The sequence below is a fragment of the Myotis myotis genome, unplaced genomic scaffold (assembly GCF_014108235.1).
Source record: "Myotis myotis isolate mMyoMyo1 unplaced genomic scaffold, mMyoMyo1.p scaffold_m19_p_5, whole genome shotgun sequence".
Taxonomy (NCBI): Eukaryota; Metazoa; Chordata; class Mammalia; order Chiroptera; family Vespertilionidae; genus Myotis; species Myotis myotis.
In genome coordinates, this window is record NW_023416357.1 from 45,974,647 (window position 1) to 45,992,793 (window position 18,147).

General features: G+C 37.7%; 1 protein-coding gene across 3 annotated transcripts in view; it reads left to right on the forward strand.

The window, feature by feature from the left end:
- VCAN (versican) overlaps positions 1–18,147 on the forward strand; it is a 106,181-nt gene that overhangs the window by 24,942 nt on the left and 63,092 nt on the right. For all 3 annotated transcript variants that reach the window (XM_036309020.1, XM_036309021.1, XM_036309022.1), the window contains exon 6: positions 14,846–15,139. In XM_036309020.1, coding sequence (XP_036164913.1) covers positions 14,846–15,139 — 294 coding nt within the window. The remainder of the gene's footprint in view (positions 1–14,845; positions 15,140–18,147) is intronic.

Consider the following 18,147-nt stretch of genomic DNA (forward strand, 5'->3'; position numbering starts at 1 on the left):
TCTAGGAAATGAATTTGGCTATTGCTATTTCAGTAAGATGGAAATTTGTATAGAAATTAAGTAATGTGGAATTTTTAAATCACTGTTGTTTTAATTTAGAATAGTATCTATCAGAGTGATAATTATAAAAATTTCTGGAGTTATGATAAAACTAGAACTGAATCAAAGGTAGTTTTGAAAAAGTATACATAAGTTCTAATTACCTAAAACAGCTTTACTAAACATCATTGAAATGGTGGCTTTCAGGTACAAATCCATGGCCTGATCCAAATATGAATAATCATCACAAGCCTGGCTGGCCTGGCTCCATGGTTGAGCATTGGCCTATGAACCCGGAGGTCACAGTTCCATTTCAGGTCTGAGCACATGCCCAAGTTGTGGGCTCAATCCCCAGCGGGGGGCGTGAAGGAGGCAGCCAATTAATGATTCTCTCTCATTGATGTTTCTCTCTCTCTCTCTTTCTCCCTTCCTCTCTGAAATAAATAAAAATATATTTAAAAACATTATCACAAGCCAGCCTACTTGATGGAGAAACAGGCTTATGTACTCACAGTGCTACCAGATGGATTGCCTAAAGGCCCCTCTGGGTGTCTGTTCTTCAGTCTTATCCTGATGGAACAACCGAAACCCCACTTTCTAAGGCTACAGACTCCTTACATTTTTTCCAAGACCAGAGGACTTCCTGTTTCTCCAGGAGTCCTAGAAATTCCATGCCCTCTACAAATATATGGTTTGAGGTACTTTTGGCAGGACCACTGGGGATCTTTAGCCACCCTGAACAATTGAGATCTGGCTTCCCCATTGTCTGCTCAGATATTGCAACTAGTGTGTGAGGAGAACTGGGCTCTGTGGGAAGAGTAGCTCTGAGAGTGTGCATATACACTGCAAACAGAAGGATTTACTAGTCTTCAGGAGTCCTTTTCCACCTCCATAAACAGCACTTTGAAGGCAACTGTAATTTGTAAAACCAATCTATGACCCAACGTAACCCAGCTGTATTTTATACAATTACTTGGGACAGATGTTCCACATATTTGATGACTGAAAATTTATATGTGCAATATAGCATACATTTAGTTTGGGTATTTATATCAAAGCAACAGAATTTGAACCTTTTTGTTTTAACCCACAAAAGTTGGAAGAGAAAGATAAAAGAATCAGTATAATTACTAATTCAAGCACTGACTGAAGTTTGTACCAGAAGAGTGACCAAGTTTTTATTTGTTTTGTAGAAGGAACTCAACAAAGTTGGGAGATATTCAGTATGTTTACAATGACATTGTGCTGGAAATTTTTTCATCCTTGTTTTCTGTCCCTTGGAATAATTAGCAAATTTTGGGTCACTGGGCTTTTCTCTCTTAACTTGAAATTGGACTGGTGGTGAGGGGTGGAGTGGGGAGGTTAATGAGTCACTTACAAGATCATTCTTATAATGCCTCTCTCCTTCCTTTACTGAAGTGTGTGTGTCTTCCCTCTGAAGTAAAGACCACTGGCTAAATTGTGAATTGATAAACATTCTTGTGGAAAATTAACAATATAAAATTATATCTGGTATTTCAGTGACAGATTGGTATAAGATTATTTGAAGTAAGCCAAAATTCTTCCTAAGATATATTAATTGCTATATTCATGGGTATTATAATTACCACCTATATTTTATTATATTTTGACAGCCAGGTGTGAGTGAGAGAGGTGGTGAGGGCAGTAAAGATGAGAGATATTGATGTATTCAGAATGTGTGTCATGGAACATGGACACAGTTATGAACAAGGTACAATTATTTCAAATTGGAAGATATATTATTCCAGATGGTCTAATGAAAAACCCAGTGAAGTATAAAATGAAATCTAGTTCAAAAAGAAAATTAATTTTGTTTTAATGTAGTTATTTATCATCAAAGATATTTAGTTGACAGGATGTCAACCTTCTGGTTTTTTTTTTTTTTCTTATTTCTTGTTTTATAATACCATATTCATCCTGACATGTATTTCTTTATAAAAGAGAAAAGTGAATCTGGCTCTTACTCTGAGGTGGTGATTATAACACAGTTATGCATATGAGTACAATATCCTTTACAGACTCAGTGCTTGCTCCCTCCCGCACCTCTGCTTTGGTCCTCAGAGAACTCATGCCCCTGGGCTTCCCAACGTTCTGCTTGTCCCTGTGCCTGTAAACACTGGTTCCAAGAACCCATCCTTGGCTCTCCCAGCTCACACAGAGATTTCCTGGCTCGGAACTCCCACTTTTCTTAGACCTAGTTCCACATATTTTTGGTCTTTAATTATCCCCTAATTGCTTCATAGTCATCAGATACAAAATATTACCTACTAGTTTTATTTCTGCAAAACTTCTGTAAACTCCTGGCCAGAAACGTCCTCTATAACTTTCAACCACAATGAAGGACCTATTCCAGTAATAGATACATAATAATTACTCAAGAAATACTTGGTGGTAATTGCGGTATTTCCCCAAACTGTCTTTTTTGAGAATGCCTCCACCACCCTTCCATTTCTTTAATATCTCGAAAAAATGCCAAGCTATGTTCACCAAATTTACTAAGGATTTTTTTCACTTTTATTGTATCACCATGATACTAATTTTTCTCTTTAAATATCTCCTCTCACTCTCTTCTGTGATGTCTCAGAAAGAATTCCTTCCTAGAAATACTCTTCCCTCCTTTCCAGCCTCTCACAATAATTTCCCTTTCTTGTGCTGTCTGCTCTGGGATTGGTTCCTTTGTGCCTACTCACAAATTACGGGTTAATTTTTCTACTTCTTCCTTGTGTCAAAATCCAGAATAGCTTTGTCTCCTCCATGACTTGTCTAGTGCTTCCATCTCATCCACGTGTCTGACCTGGAATAAAATATAACCTTTTTGTTTTGCTATTATATGAGCTCGTGTAGATGTGAACAGCAAAACTTTAGGTAAAGGCCTGAATGTTGTTGAATAGGTCTCAGAGCAGGGCTTAGTTCTGGCCTTTTTGGAACGTTTAATTGGACTAAAATTAGATATCAAATCTGGAAATTATGTGGTTTCCTGCCTGTAGATTCTCAGATTGACTTTTGATTTTAATAGAATTTGTAGCATGCAATCTACAGAATATTTCACTGATGGGAGTTATTTAAGAATAAGTAATACTGGGCTTATTGAGTTGAAGAGCCCTAAGTTAGCTGGAAGAGCTTCCTGCGCACCATGGGTCAGCAGAGGATTCAAATATTGATTCTGGATTACAGAACCGCTCCACATTGATTGAGGTTGGTACTAGAAGATGCTGCAAACGTTCTAGCTACTCTCTGTAGACCTCACAGAATCATAGATCACAGCTAGGGCTATGCTTCTTAAATAGGCTTTGGAGACCAACATAACTTGTTAGGGTTTGAAACTGAACCGGGCGTTGTTTCTGTTAAGTGTTTGGTCTAGCAAGGAGCCACTGATGAAGGCCAGCAGGCAGGGCTCCCTAGAGCACCTCTGGTAGATGACATCTTCATTCCGTACAGCTACTTCAATAGATTGACTGTGAGGTAGCCATAGGTAGAGTAAGGAAGGAAACTACTTATTATATGGCTGCTTGTTGGGCATTCTTTAAAAACCCCCTACTTTTTGAAAATAAGGAAACTGAGGCACCGGAGAGGTGAAGTGGTTGGATGTGCCCCTTTTTCTGTTCCACTGCAGTGAATGCTCAGGGCCACCAAAGGTTCCCCGGCAGAGCAACAAGGCAGCCTTACAAACCAGGAAAAGCACAGTGCCCCACAGCTCCCCCAGATCTCTGACTTATCAGATGGAACTATGCAAATTCTTTTTTGAGTAATGATTGCCTTACTGATTTGACTACAATAATTGGAATTGTTGGTTAAATGTAACTGTCTTTTTAACCTTTTGAGGAACTGCTAGAGACTGTTGTCCAATGTGGCTACACCACTTTAATTGTTCACCAGCAGTATTTTGGGGTCCTGCTTGTTTCATGTTCTTGCCAACACTTGCTTTTATCTGACTTTTTTTTTTTTTAAATCATAGACATCTTAATGAGTATGCAATAATATATGCAATAATATCTTATTGTGGTTTCAATTTGTATTTCCCTGTTTGCTAATGATTTGAGCAAGTTTTTATGTGCTCTTTGGCTATTTATATATTTTCTCAGATAAATGTCTTTTTGGGATGTTTGCCCATTTTTAATTGGGTTATTTTCCCTTTTATTATTGAGTTTTAAGAGTTCTTTATATACTACAGATTCAAGTGACTTTTCAGATACTGTATATTATTTACAAATATTTTCTCCCATTCTGTGAGTTGTCTTTTTGCTTTCTCAATAGGCCCTTTGAAACACAAAAAAATTCTAATTTGGATGAAAGCCAGTTTATAAAATGTTTCTTTGTGCTTTTGGTGTCATATCTAAGAAAACATTGTCAAATCCCCAGTCATGAAAACTTACTTTTGTATTTTCTTCTAAAGTTTCATGACATTTAAATTTTACTTTTATTTTAATCTACTTTGAGTTAATTTTTATACATGGTGTGAGGTAAAAGTTCAAATTTGTTCTTTTGCATATATATATCCACTTATCCCAACACCATCTGTTGAAAAGATTATTTATTTCCCATTTAATGGCCACATCCTTGAAAATCAATTGATCATAGATATATGGTTTTATTTCTGAACTCTCCATTCCACTCCATTGATCTCTATGTCAGTACCATATTGTCTTGATTACTATTGCTTTGTAGTACATTTTGAAATTGAAAAATGTGAGACCACCAATTGTGTTCTTTTCTTTTATTTCTTTCATTTTTTTAAATTAAATCTTTATTGTTCAGATTATTACATTTGTTCCTCTTTCCCCCCCCCCCCATAACTCCCCTCCACCCAGTTCCCACCCCACCCTCCGCCCTCACTCCCCACCCACTGTCCTCATCCATAGGTGCACGATTTTTGTCCAGTCTCTTCCCGCACCACCCACACCCCTTTCCCCCCCAAGAATAGTCAGTCCATTCCCTTTCTATGTCCCTGATTCTATTATAATCTCCAGTTCATTCTGTTCATCAGATTATTTATTCACTTGATTCTTAGATTCACTTGTTGATAGATGCGTATTTGTTTTTCATAATTTGTATCTTTACCTTTTTCTTCTTCTTCCTCTTCTTAAAGGATACCTTTCAGCATTTCATATAATACTGGTTTGGTGGTGATGAACTCCTTTAGCTTTTCCTTATCTGTGAAGCTCTTTATCTAACCTTTAATTCTGAATGATAGCTTTGCTGGATAAAGTAATCTTGGTTGTAGGTTCTTGGTATTCATCACTTTGAATATTTCTTGCCACTCCCTTCTGGCCTGCAAAGTTTCTGTTGAGAAATCCGCTGACAGTCGTATGGGTATTCCCTTGTAGGTAACTGAGTTTCTTTTTCTTGCTGGTTTTAAGATTCTCTGTTTGTCTTTTGCTCTTGGCATTTTAATTATGATGTGTCTTGGTGTGGTCCTCTTTGGATTCCTTTTGTTTGGGGTTCTCTGCGCTTCCTGGACTTGTAAGTCTATTTCTTTCACCATGTAGGGGAAGTTTTCTGTCATTATTTCTTCAAATAGGTTTTCAATATCTTGCTCTCTCTCTTCTTCTGGCACCCCTATAATTCGGATTGGTATGCTTGAAGCTGTCCCAGAGGCTCCTTACACTATCTTCATATTTTCGGATTCTTTTTTCATTTTGCTTTTCTGGTTGGGTGTTTTTTGCCTCTTCGCATTTCAAATCTTTGATTTGATTCTTGCGCTCCTCTGGTCTGCTGTTGGGAGTCTGTATAATATTCTTTATTTCAGTCAGTGTATGCTTAATTTCCAGTTGGTCCTTTATCACAACATCGAGGGTCTCGTTGGATTTCTTGAGGACCTCACTATATTTATCGGCGGTCTCACCAGTCTTTTCGAGGGCCTTACTAAATTTCTTGGCGGCTTCTAGACAGTTCTTGAGAGACCTTAAAAGTGTGGTTTTGAATTCTATATCCAGCATTTTGCTTTCCTCCATTTCTGTCATTTGTGTCCTATTTCTTTGTCTCCGCATTTTTTATGCTTTCTTGGTGCACCCCCTAGTGGTCTTTGTGCACAGTCTTGTTGTAGTTAAGCCTTGATTGTTGTAGGTAACACTGAGGGGGATTTGACCTCCAGGCCAACTGGCTGTGAGAATCAGCTGTGTCTGCAGTGGGAGAACTTCTGTCCTCTAGGGACATGCTAATCTAGCCTTTTTCTGAGGCTATCCAGCAAATGCCTCTGTGCAGGGCTTGGGCAGGGCGGGTCCCAGGGGATCAACAGGGAAGTTGGAGCAAGCAGTTATGGCTGCTCTCAGTCCCGTCCCCAGAGGCTCTGCCTCTCAGTGTCCCAGCAACCGCTACAAGTACCTTGGAGAGAAAGCTGTCCTCGAGTTCCGACCCATGCCAGACAGTCCCGCTTCTCCCGTTTGAGTCTGATTCCCCAGAGACTCGCCAGGAACTGGAGCTCAGAGCTTGAGACTCCCTCCCGATTGAAACAGACAACCGCACCCTCAGCCGCCAGCCCACTCCACACGCACCTCCGCATTTTATTTCCGCACAGCACCTCTTCTGAGTCTCGGTATGCTTTTCTCTTTCCTTCTAGTTGTAGAATTTCCCCTCAGCCAGCCTTCCTGTGGTTCTGGGTGATGTCCATTCTGTCTTTTAGTTGTATTTTTGAAGTGGTTGTGCGAGGCAACAATCTCCGGTGTTTACCTATGCCGCCATCTTGGTTTTCCTGTTCTTTTCTTTTCAAAATTGTTTTAGCTATTCTTGGTTCCTTGAGTTCCTATATTAATTTTAGAATTAGCTTGTTGATTTCTACAAAGAAGCCAGCTGCGATTCTAATAGGGATTGTATTGAATTTCTAGGCCCATTTGAGATGTATTGCTATCTCACCAATATTAATTCTTTAGATCCATGAATATGAGATGTTTTTCTATTTTTATTAAATCTTCTTTCATTTATTTCAATGATGTTTTTAGCTTTCAGAGTATAAGTTTTGTAGTATTTTTATTAAATTTAGTCCTAAAAATTTCAGCTTTTTGATGCAAATGTCAATGAGTTTTTCTTTATTTCTTTTTCTGTTTGTTTGTTGCATGTGTAGGAATACAATTGATTTTTATATATTGATATTGTATCTTGCCACCTTGCTGAATTTATTAGTTCTAATAGTTCTTTAATGGAATCCTTGGAACTTTCTACAATAATTTTTTTCCATTTTATAATGTTACATTTAAAAAAGTATAAATGCTTGACATAAACTCCTTGAAGCATATGACAGTCATTTGCTTTAAGGTTTTGATGTCAAGGTCTCCTGGAGTTCTGAATTCAAAGAGCTTCTTTGGAAATACAGTGGCTATTTACCTCTCAACTGTGAAACTTTAAAAAAACACATAACACACACAAAAACAAAAAACTAGGCTGATCCTCCTGTGCTGTCCTGCAGCCATACTGTGCCTGTCAGACCAAATAACACATTCAATCTCTTATATATTTTGAAGACTCAGACACCCAGAAATCTTTTAGAACTTCTTTGTCACTTTAATTAAAATCTTACTGCTCTGTCAATGGGAAAGAATGAGATAACATCCTGAAAACCATACAAATACAGGTATGTTTAAATTTTACTGGGGCTTTCCTGTGTCTTTCAGCCCTTCAAATTGACGCACATGAGCTCTTGTGTAGTAGCACATTGACAAATACATGAATCCCTTTCCCCATGAATGTTATCTGATGTAGATAATGTTAACTGGCGATCAAAGTTGACTAATGACAATTCTCCAATAATTAATTAGAGGTTACAAATTTCAGAACTCAAAGTCTACACTTTCAGCCACATTAAGCTTCTACTTCAGCCTAAGGCGAGGAGAAGGTGGATAGGTGCTGGCCTGGCTGTCCAGTCTCATTGCTCCTCAAATCAGAGACATCACCAGCCCAACACCAGAAAGGGAGGGAACCTGGAGGTTTTCTTGTGACTGTTAACAGAAGGTTGGTGTTCTCTGTGAAGGTAGAAGATCAAATCTGAGGGGCATTGACATGCTCTTGAGTCATCTACAAATATTGGCCCTTGAAAGCGTGTGTGTTAGGTGTTCACCAAACATGTACAGCGGATGGGTTTCATGATCCAGAGGATAATGAGCATTAGCGTTCATTGCTTTGATCTGTGTATGTCAACTCAGGCGAAAACGAGACAGAGAGAGAGAAAGAGGAAGAAAAGAAAAGGAAACCTCCTTTGAAAAAACTTAAAAGTCCAAAACTTCAAAGCAAATAATAATTATGTTGAAGTGTTTTTATCACCATGGTACTTGCCATATACTGTAAGTGGTTTTACTGCATGGCATTTAGAAACTCATTACATGTGACTACTTGCAGCTCACCCTATATATCCACTTTTGCACACATTTATTAAATTATATACCCTTTTGATCCAAATAGCAAGGAAATATACAAATCTTGAACTTCCTTATATTGGAAAAAAAAAATCAGGGATTCCTGTTCTCAGATGGACAAAGGGAATCATGATTAGTTTTTAAGAACTAATTTTCAGACCAGATAGTTCAGGAAAGATGGCTATGAGCCCAGATAAACAGAAGAAGCATAAACATTTATTACACTACCCAGCAAATATATCCAGCTGGAAAACTGGTGAGGTCTCAACTTAGACTGCCAAAGAAAGCAGCCTATCAGCTTCAGTCTAGGGAAGAATTGAGTATTTTCTGTGATCTGCTGATGTCAACTTCCCTTTTCACCTTAGTGACCACAAGGAGTTGTCAGCACGGGAGAGAGAGCCTATCCCATCTTTGCTATAGCCTGTCTTGTTAATCTTTCTGAGTTACTCCTGGCTATAAACTCTAGCTTTTGAACAGTGTGCATCATTTTTTATGTTTTGATTTGTTTTTATCATTGCTTGCCCTTTCAGTAGGTGTAATTTTTGAGTTAGCCAGGTAACAGCTTTTCATTTAGCAATCAGAAGTGATGAAAAAGAATATGCATGGTCAAATTTCTAGGGGGTCTTAGAGCAGTTAGTTGTCAAATTAAAATGTGTCTTTTTTTCTTAATAATTCTGATGATGTTAATTCCCATGATTAAGATGAATTGAGTTTGTGGAGTATCAACAGATATTAAAGTCTCACCAGCAATGTCTTCCAGTTTCTTCTAGGACATGCCTGGGCAGTTGAAATATCAGGAATAATTCAGAGTCACACTATTTAACTGGAAAATTTGGAAAAGTATGCGTTAAGAATACTGCATATATGTTTGATATGAAATATGCAAATTTGTGTGTGAAAGCTTCTGTTCTACATTATATTTTATGTATTTTAATGTGAATGCATACGTATACACTTGGATGAATTCTTACTTATAAAAGATACTTTATGTATTTCTTTTCTGACATTTTATTTGCTCTCTGTATCCAGAGAAAAATGGAATATTGTCTCATAGGTAGGTAACATTTAGAGACATGTTCCACATCTGTACTCTAGTTACAGATTTCATAAAAGTGTCCTGTAGGTGCAGCTGCTTTGACAAGGGCACTTCTGGAACTTAATGGTGGGTTCAACTTATAAAAGCGTTGCTTGCCTTCCAGAAAGGCATTTGTCTAGTAAATCCAAAATAACATGAAATTGTTTAGTTACAAGTATTCAGGTGTAGACACAGAACACAGCCTTGTCCTGTGCAAATAAAGTAGGATATTCTCTCACAGAACGTTCCCCCTTCTCGCCTCTGCAGGTGGTACTGGGATAAAAACTCAGAGGGAACTTTTATTGCCTACATCAGAGGCAAAAAGGTGCCTTTAAGATGGCCTCAGGGTAGGAACTTACACAACATGGCCAATTAAGTCATGTTGGAGAGAAACTAAGCAAAGGTGGTGAGTTGCTTTGCTTGCTTCTCAGATGTTTGCTTTCTCTTTCTCTTTTATTCATTGGTTCCTGAATTGGCTGTGCCTCTGGACCTTAGATTTTTATTTCTTGGTGCATCCTCTTGTGATCATTCATTTTTGGACCAAGACTGGAGTTACTTTATTGTTACCGACCCAGACTTAATATCTGTCTAATTTCATTCCACTGGGCTGTAGTTTAGAACATATAATTTGATCTGTAGATAATTCCTGACTATAGACTTAAACACTGAAAGTAGATCAATAAAATTTTTGAAAATCTTAATATTTTGACTGCTTTCTCAGTATAAAAGCAGTCAGTATTTAGCCCATGACCTGCGTTTTTCTGTGAGATTTGGTATGGAAAGATGTGCCAGCCCTAGCCGGTTTGGCTCAGTGGATAGAGCATTGGCCTGCGGACTGAAAGGTCCTGGGTTCGATTCCGGCCAAGGGCATGTACCTTGGTTGCGGGCACATCCCCAGTAGGAGGTGTGCAGGAGGCAACTGATCGATGTTTCTCTCCCATCGAAGTTTCTAACTCTCTATCCCTCTCCCTTCTTCTTTGTAAAAAATCAATAAAATATATTTAAAAAATTAAAAAAAGAAAGATGTGCCAATGGTTTATTATAGAGGAGAAAGTCTAATGCTTTTATTGGCTGTATCTTGTTTTAATTTTTACAAAAAGATCTTTGTAGGAAATGAGCTCCTTCTGTGTTTGGCTTTAAAACTGTCTTAGAGGCTTCATCACCACTCTGCCCCAGTGCCCGCCCCCTGCTTTGCTCACTTGCAGTCTTTGAAGCAACCCTGGGTGGCAATGGACTTAATATGCCCTTTGCTTTGTACTCCCTTTAGTTATTTAGCTCCTGCTTTGATTCTGTGTGGTTACCTGATCCACTTACTCTGCTCCTATCTTGAGCAGGTTGACAAATAGGCAACCAGAAACTTAATACTAAGTTAGAGTTATGGATCAATTGAGGTTCCTCTTCATTGAAACACATATGTCTCTTCTAGAGCAATGTTTTCAAACTACTCCGTGAGACAGATCCATGGACTATGAAGTAGTATTCTGTGAAAAAAGAATTATATGGTCAAATGGTATGCGTCTCCCAATAAATACTGTAACATTAAATGCTCTGAGAAGTTTTGCAGAAATGAAACTTGTCAAATGACTTGTATTTGTTTTTCTAAATGCAATTATGCATGGAACTCTTCTCTCTGGAATACCTAGTCACATCTCAAAGCTCACTAGTTTTCTGTGGAAGACATTTTTGGAAGTTATGTTCTTAGAATTTAAACTGTAAGTTAACAATATTCCTGATCCACATCTTCAACAACAAGTTTTTAATAGATTAATTCTGATTTAAACAGCGGGTCATCTACATTTGTATTATGTTAGATAAAAGTCATACAACGTCAAATGGGTTATCTAATTAAGTCCAGGCATCTAATGAATAAGAAAACACACACAAAAAAAACTTGACAGAAGTTATAGATGCCTTAAAAATCCAGAACTCTTAGTAATATAAATTAGTTCAGTTACTGCTATCTGTGCATTACCCATTGATTTACCTTTGTGTTTGTGTGTGTGTGTGTGTGTGTGTGTGTGTGTGTGTGTGTGTGTGTGGTGGGGGTTGGGTTTTAGAATGAAACTGATGCCAGGATAGTCTGGCATATTTTAAAAAAGTACAAAATGTCCTGGCTATAATAGTTTGGGCACTTGACTTATCACTTTGCATATGGATTCACTGTTAATCATAGAAGTATCAATATATAGCAAGTTAATTCTATAATGTGGATGCCTCACTATATCATTGGTTTTTTTGAAGTGGGCAAGGTAATGTTTATGTTAAGCAATTATGATTTAGGAGTTTTAGATATTTATTTTTTTGGAGTTGAGTTAAAGAAAATTTTTCTTTTTCTTTTGAAATAAAACAACAATTATGGCATATAGTAATTCTCACCTTAAAGTAAACTCAATGTCAGTTAAATCTTCCTTTTTTTTTTTTTTTTTGTCTGAGATACATGAAACCCACTGGTGATGTATCTTTCAATATATATTTTTAAAATTTCATTTTTCTTGTTTGAAAAATTCCTACATATAAATAAAAAGAAAAATAGGTGGCCTTAGGGAATAACAGAATTTAATCAAATAAATAAAATTTTTAGTTTATGGGTATTGGATAGGTAGATGGAAATTGTATCCTCCAAAAAATGAATTATATAATTACTATTTTGACATAAAATCAGATTTAACAAGAGTTTCTATATAGCTTCATAAGTAGATTTTTATGATTTAATAATAATAAGAGAATTCTCTTTTTAACCTGCCATCACCTTCTGAAACCTTTCTTTCCTTTAATACCCCGAACACGTATGCTGTTCGAGACAGGGAAACCAGTTACCCGTGAAATCATGCCGTCATTTTTCTTCATTAGCTCTTTGGTCTGGCCGCATTTGGAGAAGTTGATTTCCCCTAACAGATCGACTAACATAGCTGTTTGGAGAAGCAGTTTTACTCAATTAATTATGTTTCGTTGCCCTGCTCTGGTTGGCTGATCATTCCTGTTACCTAAGAGGAACAGTAGTTTTACCTCAGAGTGGAAGCACCTCGCACTGCGGGAAACTAAGGCAACACAAACGATATGCCAGCTGTAATAACAAACGCAAGTGTTCCACCTCGGAGGGGAGGGAAGCGGGCTGGCATGCTGCCCTCTTTCACACTTGCATTCCTTTCAGGCTTACTGCAAGTGCAAGGCGCAGTGAATGAGGCTGCGCCGGGCAGCTCAGACCAGCCTCCAGCCTCGCCGGCTGCCTTTTTCCCCCTGTAGCTTTGAGCCAAACCCATAGGTGAGATCAATCACCTGTCCAGACAGCAGCTCCCCACAGCCCCACCGCAGGATTAGCGTTCGTTAATGTGCTGCCTGGGAAGGAGGGGAGAAAAAGAGCACCTTGTTCCTTAACAAGAACTTGAAATGGCACTTATTTTAACAAAAATGACGGAATGCATACTCTGTGACTGGTATTGTGACCCTTATGCTTTTAAAACTTACTAGGGAGAGTTACATTGAAGGCAGGCAGGAGGAAGTTATATTCTTATAGTGCATTTTTATTTATTTATTGATACAATATATTTTTATTGATTTCAGAGAGGAAGGGAAAGGGAGAGAGATAGAAACATCAATGATGAGAGAGGATCATTGGTTGGCTGCCTCCTCCCCCCTTTACCCACACCCCCACCCCCCTGATTGAGACCACAACCCCGGCATATGCCCTGACCGGGAATTGAACTGTGACCTCCTGGTTCATAGGTCGATGCTCAATCACTGAGACAGCAGGCCGCTGGTGTATTTTTGAATTTGCGATGACTATCCTTTGCTGGACTAGATCATTACGGACAAACCTATTCACCTCCCACCTTATTTTTTTCAGTCAGCTAAAAGTCATTTTTCTTTCTCTTCTTCAAAGAGCTCTTATTTGGATTTGACCAAATTTCATCAGTAGCAATTTTAGATTTATAGTGAGAAAAGCGGATGTGTATGATTTGGCTATTTTTCCTATGACTAATTTTTCTTGTTTTATAAAGCTGTCACAGAGAGAGAGAGTGATGGCTCTATTCATTTTAAACAACAGCTTGTTACATCGAAGTTCTGTAACAATCCAAACTGTGAGAGCTCTGAAGTCCCAATTGTCCAATATCTCACAGACTCAGCCAGCGGCCTCAGTGAGAGGGAAACAGGACCCGCAGTGGTGACAATGATGGGCTATCAATATTTTAGCTCCTTCTCCCTTTCATTTCATGTTCTCCCTCCTGCCTGCTGTGTTTGCTTCGGTATTCTCTAATTCTGCCTCTGTCTTTTAAAAGGCCACTTGTGTTCAAGTCTGGAAAGCATCGTTTAATTTGCATTGAATTCATTTCAGCCAATTGTTTTGTTAGTTTACCCAAGGAGAATTCCAATATAGCAAACTGGCGTTTCCAGAGTATTTTACTAATGCACGTTAAATGATAATGAACATGTCCCCCATTAAATGGGCCTGGTGATGAGCAAAGTAAATGTTCAGCCTTTCTTTGTTGGTCAATAAACACATATAAGAGGCTCTCAAACTTCGTGAGAGCCCCCGATAGCTAGAACATGTGGGGTCTTTGTGAAAACTGGAGAAAGGAGTCCTCTGGGCAGACAGGTTGCAAAAGGTACTTACCCTGCACAGAGCAAGCTGGAAAAAAGGCCCCCCTTCCTCCTGGGGGGACTCTGGTGCCTTTGGTTGGTTGAGTGGGAGCTGATGGTCCCCATTCATTCTTGGTCCTGACCATGTGCAGGCCATGACCCGCATGCCAATCCCAGCAGCTCTGAGCCTGGGACAGGAGGGCAGGCAAGGGCACTCCACTCTGCTTCCCTCCCTTCCTGACTTCAAACCCTGAAGGTTTTCTTATTTTGTTATTTGAGTTGATGGGAGCTAATCCATTTTGATGGTAGTGGTACATGAAAAGGAGGGTCAGAGAGTTACTATTTGATTGTAGGATAAACGGAGTGAAATAGCCTCAGTGACGGTTCCATACAGCTTTCCCTTCCCAGCGTGCAATGTTAGTAAGTACATCACTGGCTCTTTCATTAAAGAGGAAACTCGTTTCCTAGACAACAATCCAAAGGTTCACTTGGAAAGGTTTGTTCATCTTAATTATCATGACATTGTTATCAGACAACTGCTTCTATATACCCATAGGCCATAGAAGCAGTCATTTGATCAGCAAGTTTACATATGACACTTTTCTGGTATGTGCTATATCTTATCATGCACGAATAGTAACATAATTAAGTAACCGTTATGTCTTCTGCTTTAAAGTGTCAGAAGCTGCTACCGTGCCATGAAAAAGTATCACATGCTTCCCCCCATCACCCCAAACTGTAAAGGGATGAATAATAAAACTTAGGGCTTTCTCTCCTCTTCTTATTTCAGGTGATGTGTTCCACATCACTGCTCCCAATAGATTCTCCTATGAGGAGGCCGAAGAAGAGTGTGAAAACCAGGATGCCCGGCTGGCGACGGTGGGGGAGCTCCACGCGGCTTGGAGGAGCGGCTTTGACCAGTGCGATTACGGGTGGCTGATGGACGCCAGCGTCCGCCACCCTGTGACTGTGGCCAAGGCCCAGTGTGGAGGTGGTTTGCTTGGGGTGAGAACCCTGTATCGCTTTGAGAACCAGACAGGCTTCCCTTCCCCTGATAGCAGATTTGATGCCTACTGCTTCAAACGTAAGTGTTTGATACCTTTTTAAAAGTTACAGATTTAAAACAAAAATACTTCGAAGGCATGCATTGATGTTCACCTAGCGATTGGGAAGGATCCCATAACTTGCAGTCTGTGCACGGAGTGGAAACAGTACAGTAACTTTCAAAAGCATGCAGATGGAACAGCAGTGATATGGTTATAACTGCATGAAGTTTGACAAATGGTTTTTTAAAGGGGATGAAGAAATGTCAAGTTAAGGTCTTAATGGTGCCCCACTGCACCACAAAACATATATATGAGTCATTATTTTATATTAATTTCAGTACTTAAATGCAATTAGATAGTTGGTGCTATAATGCCAAGGTCAACTGTGGCTGAGTTGAGACCTTGAGTCTATTTATTTTGTCTTTGTTTGGTATGTCTTTCTTTGAAATGGTGGAGAACTGAAATCTCAGTAATTGCAGGTGAGTACTTGGAACTGACATAGATAATCATAGCATTCAATTAATACCTAAAAATGAATCATGCTATAAATTAAAATCTTCTTTTATCCCATTTTGTTTCAAGTAATGGAAATGTGTTTTATAATAATTCACTAGAATCATATTGACATAGAATATATGCTTTTTGCTATCTTCATTAGGTTTGCTACTTAAATTGGTGTTAAATAACAATTTTCAACATTCATGATATATTTATTTAAAATTTTCAACTGACCTTAAGTGACTTTATCAATAGTAGTCTCATGATATAATACTTGTAGAATGTTTAATTAAACAAGCAAATAATCCAGAGTCTGGTGTTATTTACTGTCAGGTCTATGTTGTGACAGCTAAACAAAGATCTCCCAAAATTTTGGGTGACCTTGAGTTATGTTTAAGTTAGAGCCATGTTCTATTGAAATATAGTGAAAAGTTTTTACCAAGCTTCTAATACATCTTGTTATTGCAACATGTAACTGAAATGAGTAGAAAATAGCTAATGTAATTGGTTTCTAAAGTGAAATATACAGGCATTCTTCATCAACCAAAAAGACAAAGCTAGGATCTGAGTGGTCAGCAGAATAGATATTAGTACACCGGAAAGGTGTTATTTCACACATTGCTGCCTCCCACTATGAGGCCTCTGCTTGGATCTCCTCCCAACAACCCAACTTCCTGAGTGTTAAAGCCACATGTTGTGTATTAGCACGATGCAAATGGGCAATAAACAGCCATTGAAAATACTAGCTTTTGTTTCTAAACCCTGAAACAATAGGAAAGTCTTTCTTGCTAATTTTTGGGAAAACAAACAACAATGACAAAACCTATTCCTAAAAGTGGAAAGATAAACATTCTTTTAAGTCACATTCTCATAACAGTGATTTTCGAGTAGTTCAGGCTCAATGATCAGTTTTACATTGTGACTGATAGGATTAAGGAATAAAATTGGATTTGGTGTATGTTGGGACGAAGGGGTTAGAGAGGTTAAATTAGGGAAAGAGTAGAATTCTTCAACTTCACTACATCCCTTGATTATATATATTTCTTGTGGCACTAGAAAACTTTTAAACATTTTTTCTCCCTGAAGGTAAAATTTAAATCAAAGCCTGTCTGTAGACACAAATAATCCATCCTATGTGTTTTAAATTATTTGTTTAAATGAGGAATTCACATGAATGTATGAAATAACAAGCTACTTGGATTCAAATATAAACACCACCTACTAAAACTCTACATGAAAATCTTTGAAAAATTGGAAAGTTTAGGTCTATTATTTTCTTTCTAATTCAAATGAATATATATATAACTTGCAAATATAATGGTTCAAATTTTGGGTTTTGTCCCACCTAAACTAAAGGCTAGATTCTTCTTTATTTCTTCCCTACCTTTAAGAACCTATCATTCAAAATTTATTCAGTGCATAAAAAGCTTAGAATGTTGAGTCAACATAAAAACCTTTTTTAAAGCACATGAAATGCCAACAGCTTCCCCAAATTGCTGATTTATTTTTTAAAAATTATTTTAATATATACGGTATAGCAAAATTAGGTTTACCGTTGTGAGCACTTGAACATAGTTTATTCTTGTATTATTATTTATTAATCATTGTATTATTTTCCATATGAACAGCTGTAAACCTACTTTTGCCCCACCCTGTATATAGATGTGTTCACACACACACATATGTATATAATAATTTGAAAAATATTCTCAAATGACTTGACTGTCATTCACTTTCCCCACATAATTGAGTAATGACTAAATTCTATAGGGTAAATTTTGTAGGAGTTGTGGCCCTAGTGACAGTTCAAAAAATGATTTCAGAGATGTACAATTGGTTGGTAAAGTAGAGGAATGTAGAAATATCACCATATTTTTCTCGTTTGCTTTTACCAAATGTAGAAAGTGTTTTTATAGTTATTTCCTGGTGAATGAATAGTACCCAATCTTACTTTGCTATAATTCCCTTTTCCTTTAAAAATCATTAAATAGAACATTAATAATGGCTGGTGATAAATATAATTAGAATCTATTCTTGTCAAATAAATTTTAAAAACCAGTAAATTAATTAAACTAAACTATGCACTTTTGATTTTTCTCTGACCTCAGAGTTAAGTGAGTTCTGTGAAAGTTAGAGGGTTATACAGGGCTTTGAAAGCTCACCCAATACACCCCCAAACTTACGTTAATCAAAAGCATTCAAGACTCAAGGTAATCTCTCATTTGATGTTATTAATGATCTCAAGACAGGTAGTAGAACATGTTTCCTAGAAAACCCATTCTAATACCTTATTACTGTCACCCAGATAGTTTTTCTAATTACATAAATCCATTGGATTAGAATTGGAGTCCATTTTTCCTTTTTAAGTTAGAGACCAAAATCTAAATAACAGCTGTTTCTCTTATTGAACACAGTTGTTCAGTTGTCCCTCAATGTCTTCCTTAACTGAAATAATTTCCTTGTTTTGAAATTTCAATGCCTAAGCCTTTAATCATCTATCTGGTCTTGCTTTGAGCCCTCCTTTTTTTTTTTATATCTCTCTGTTTGA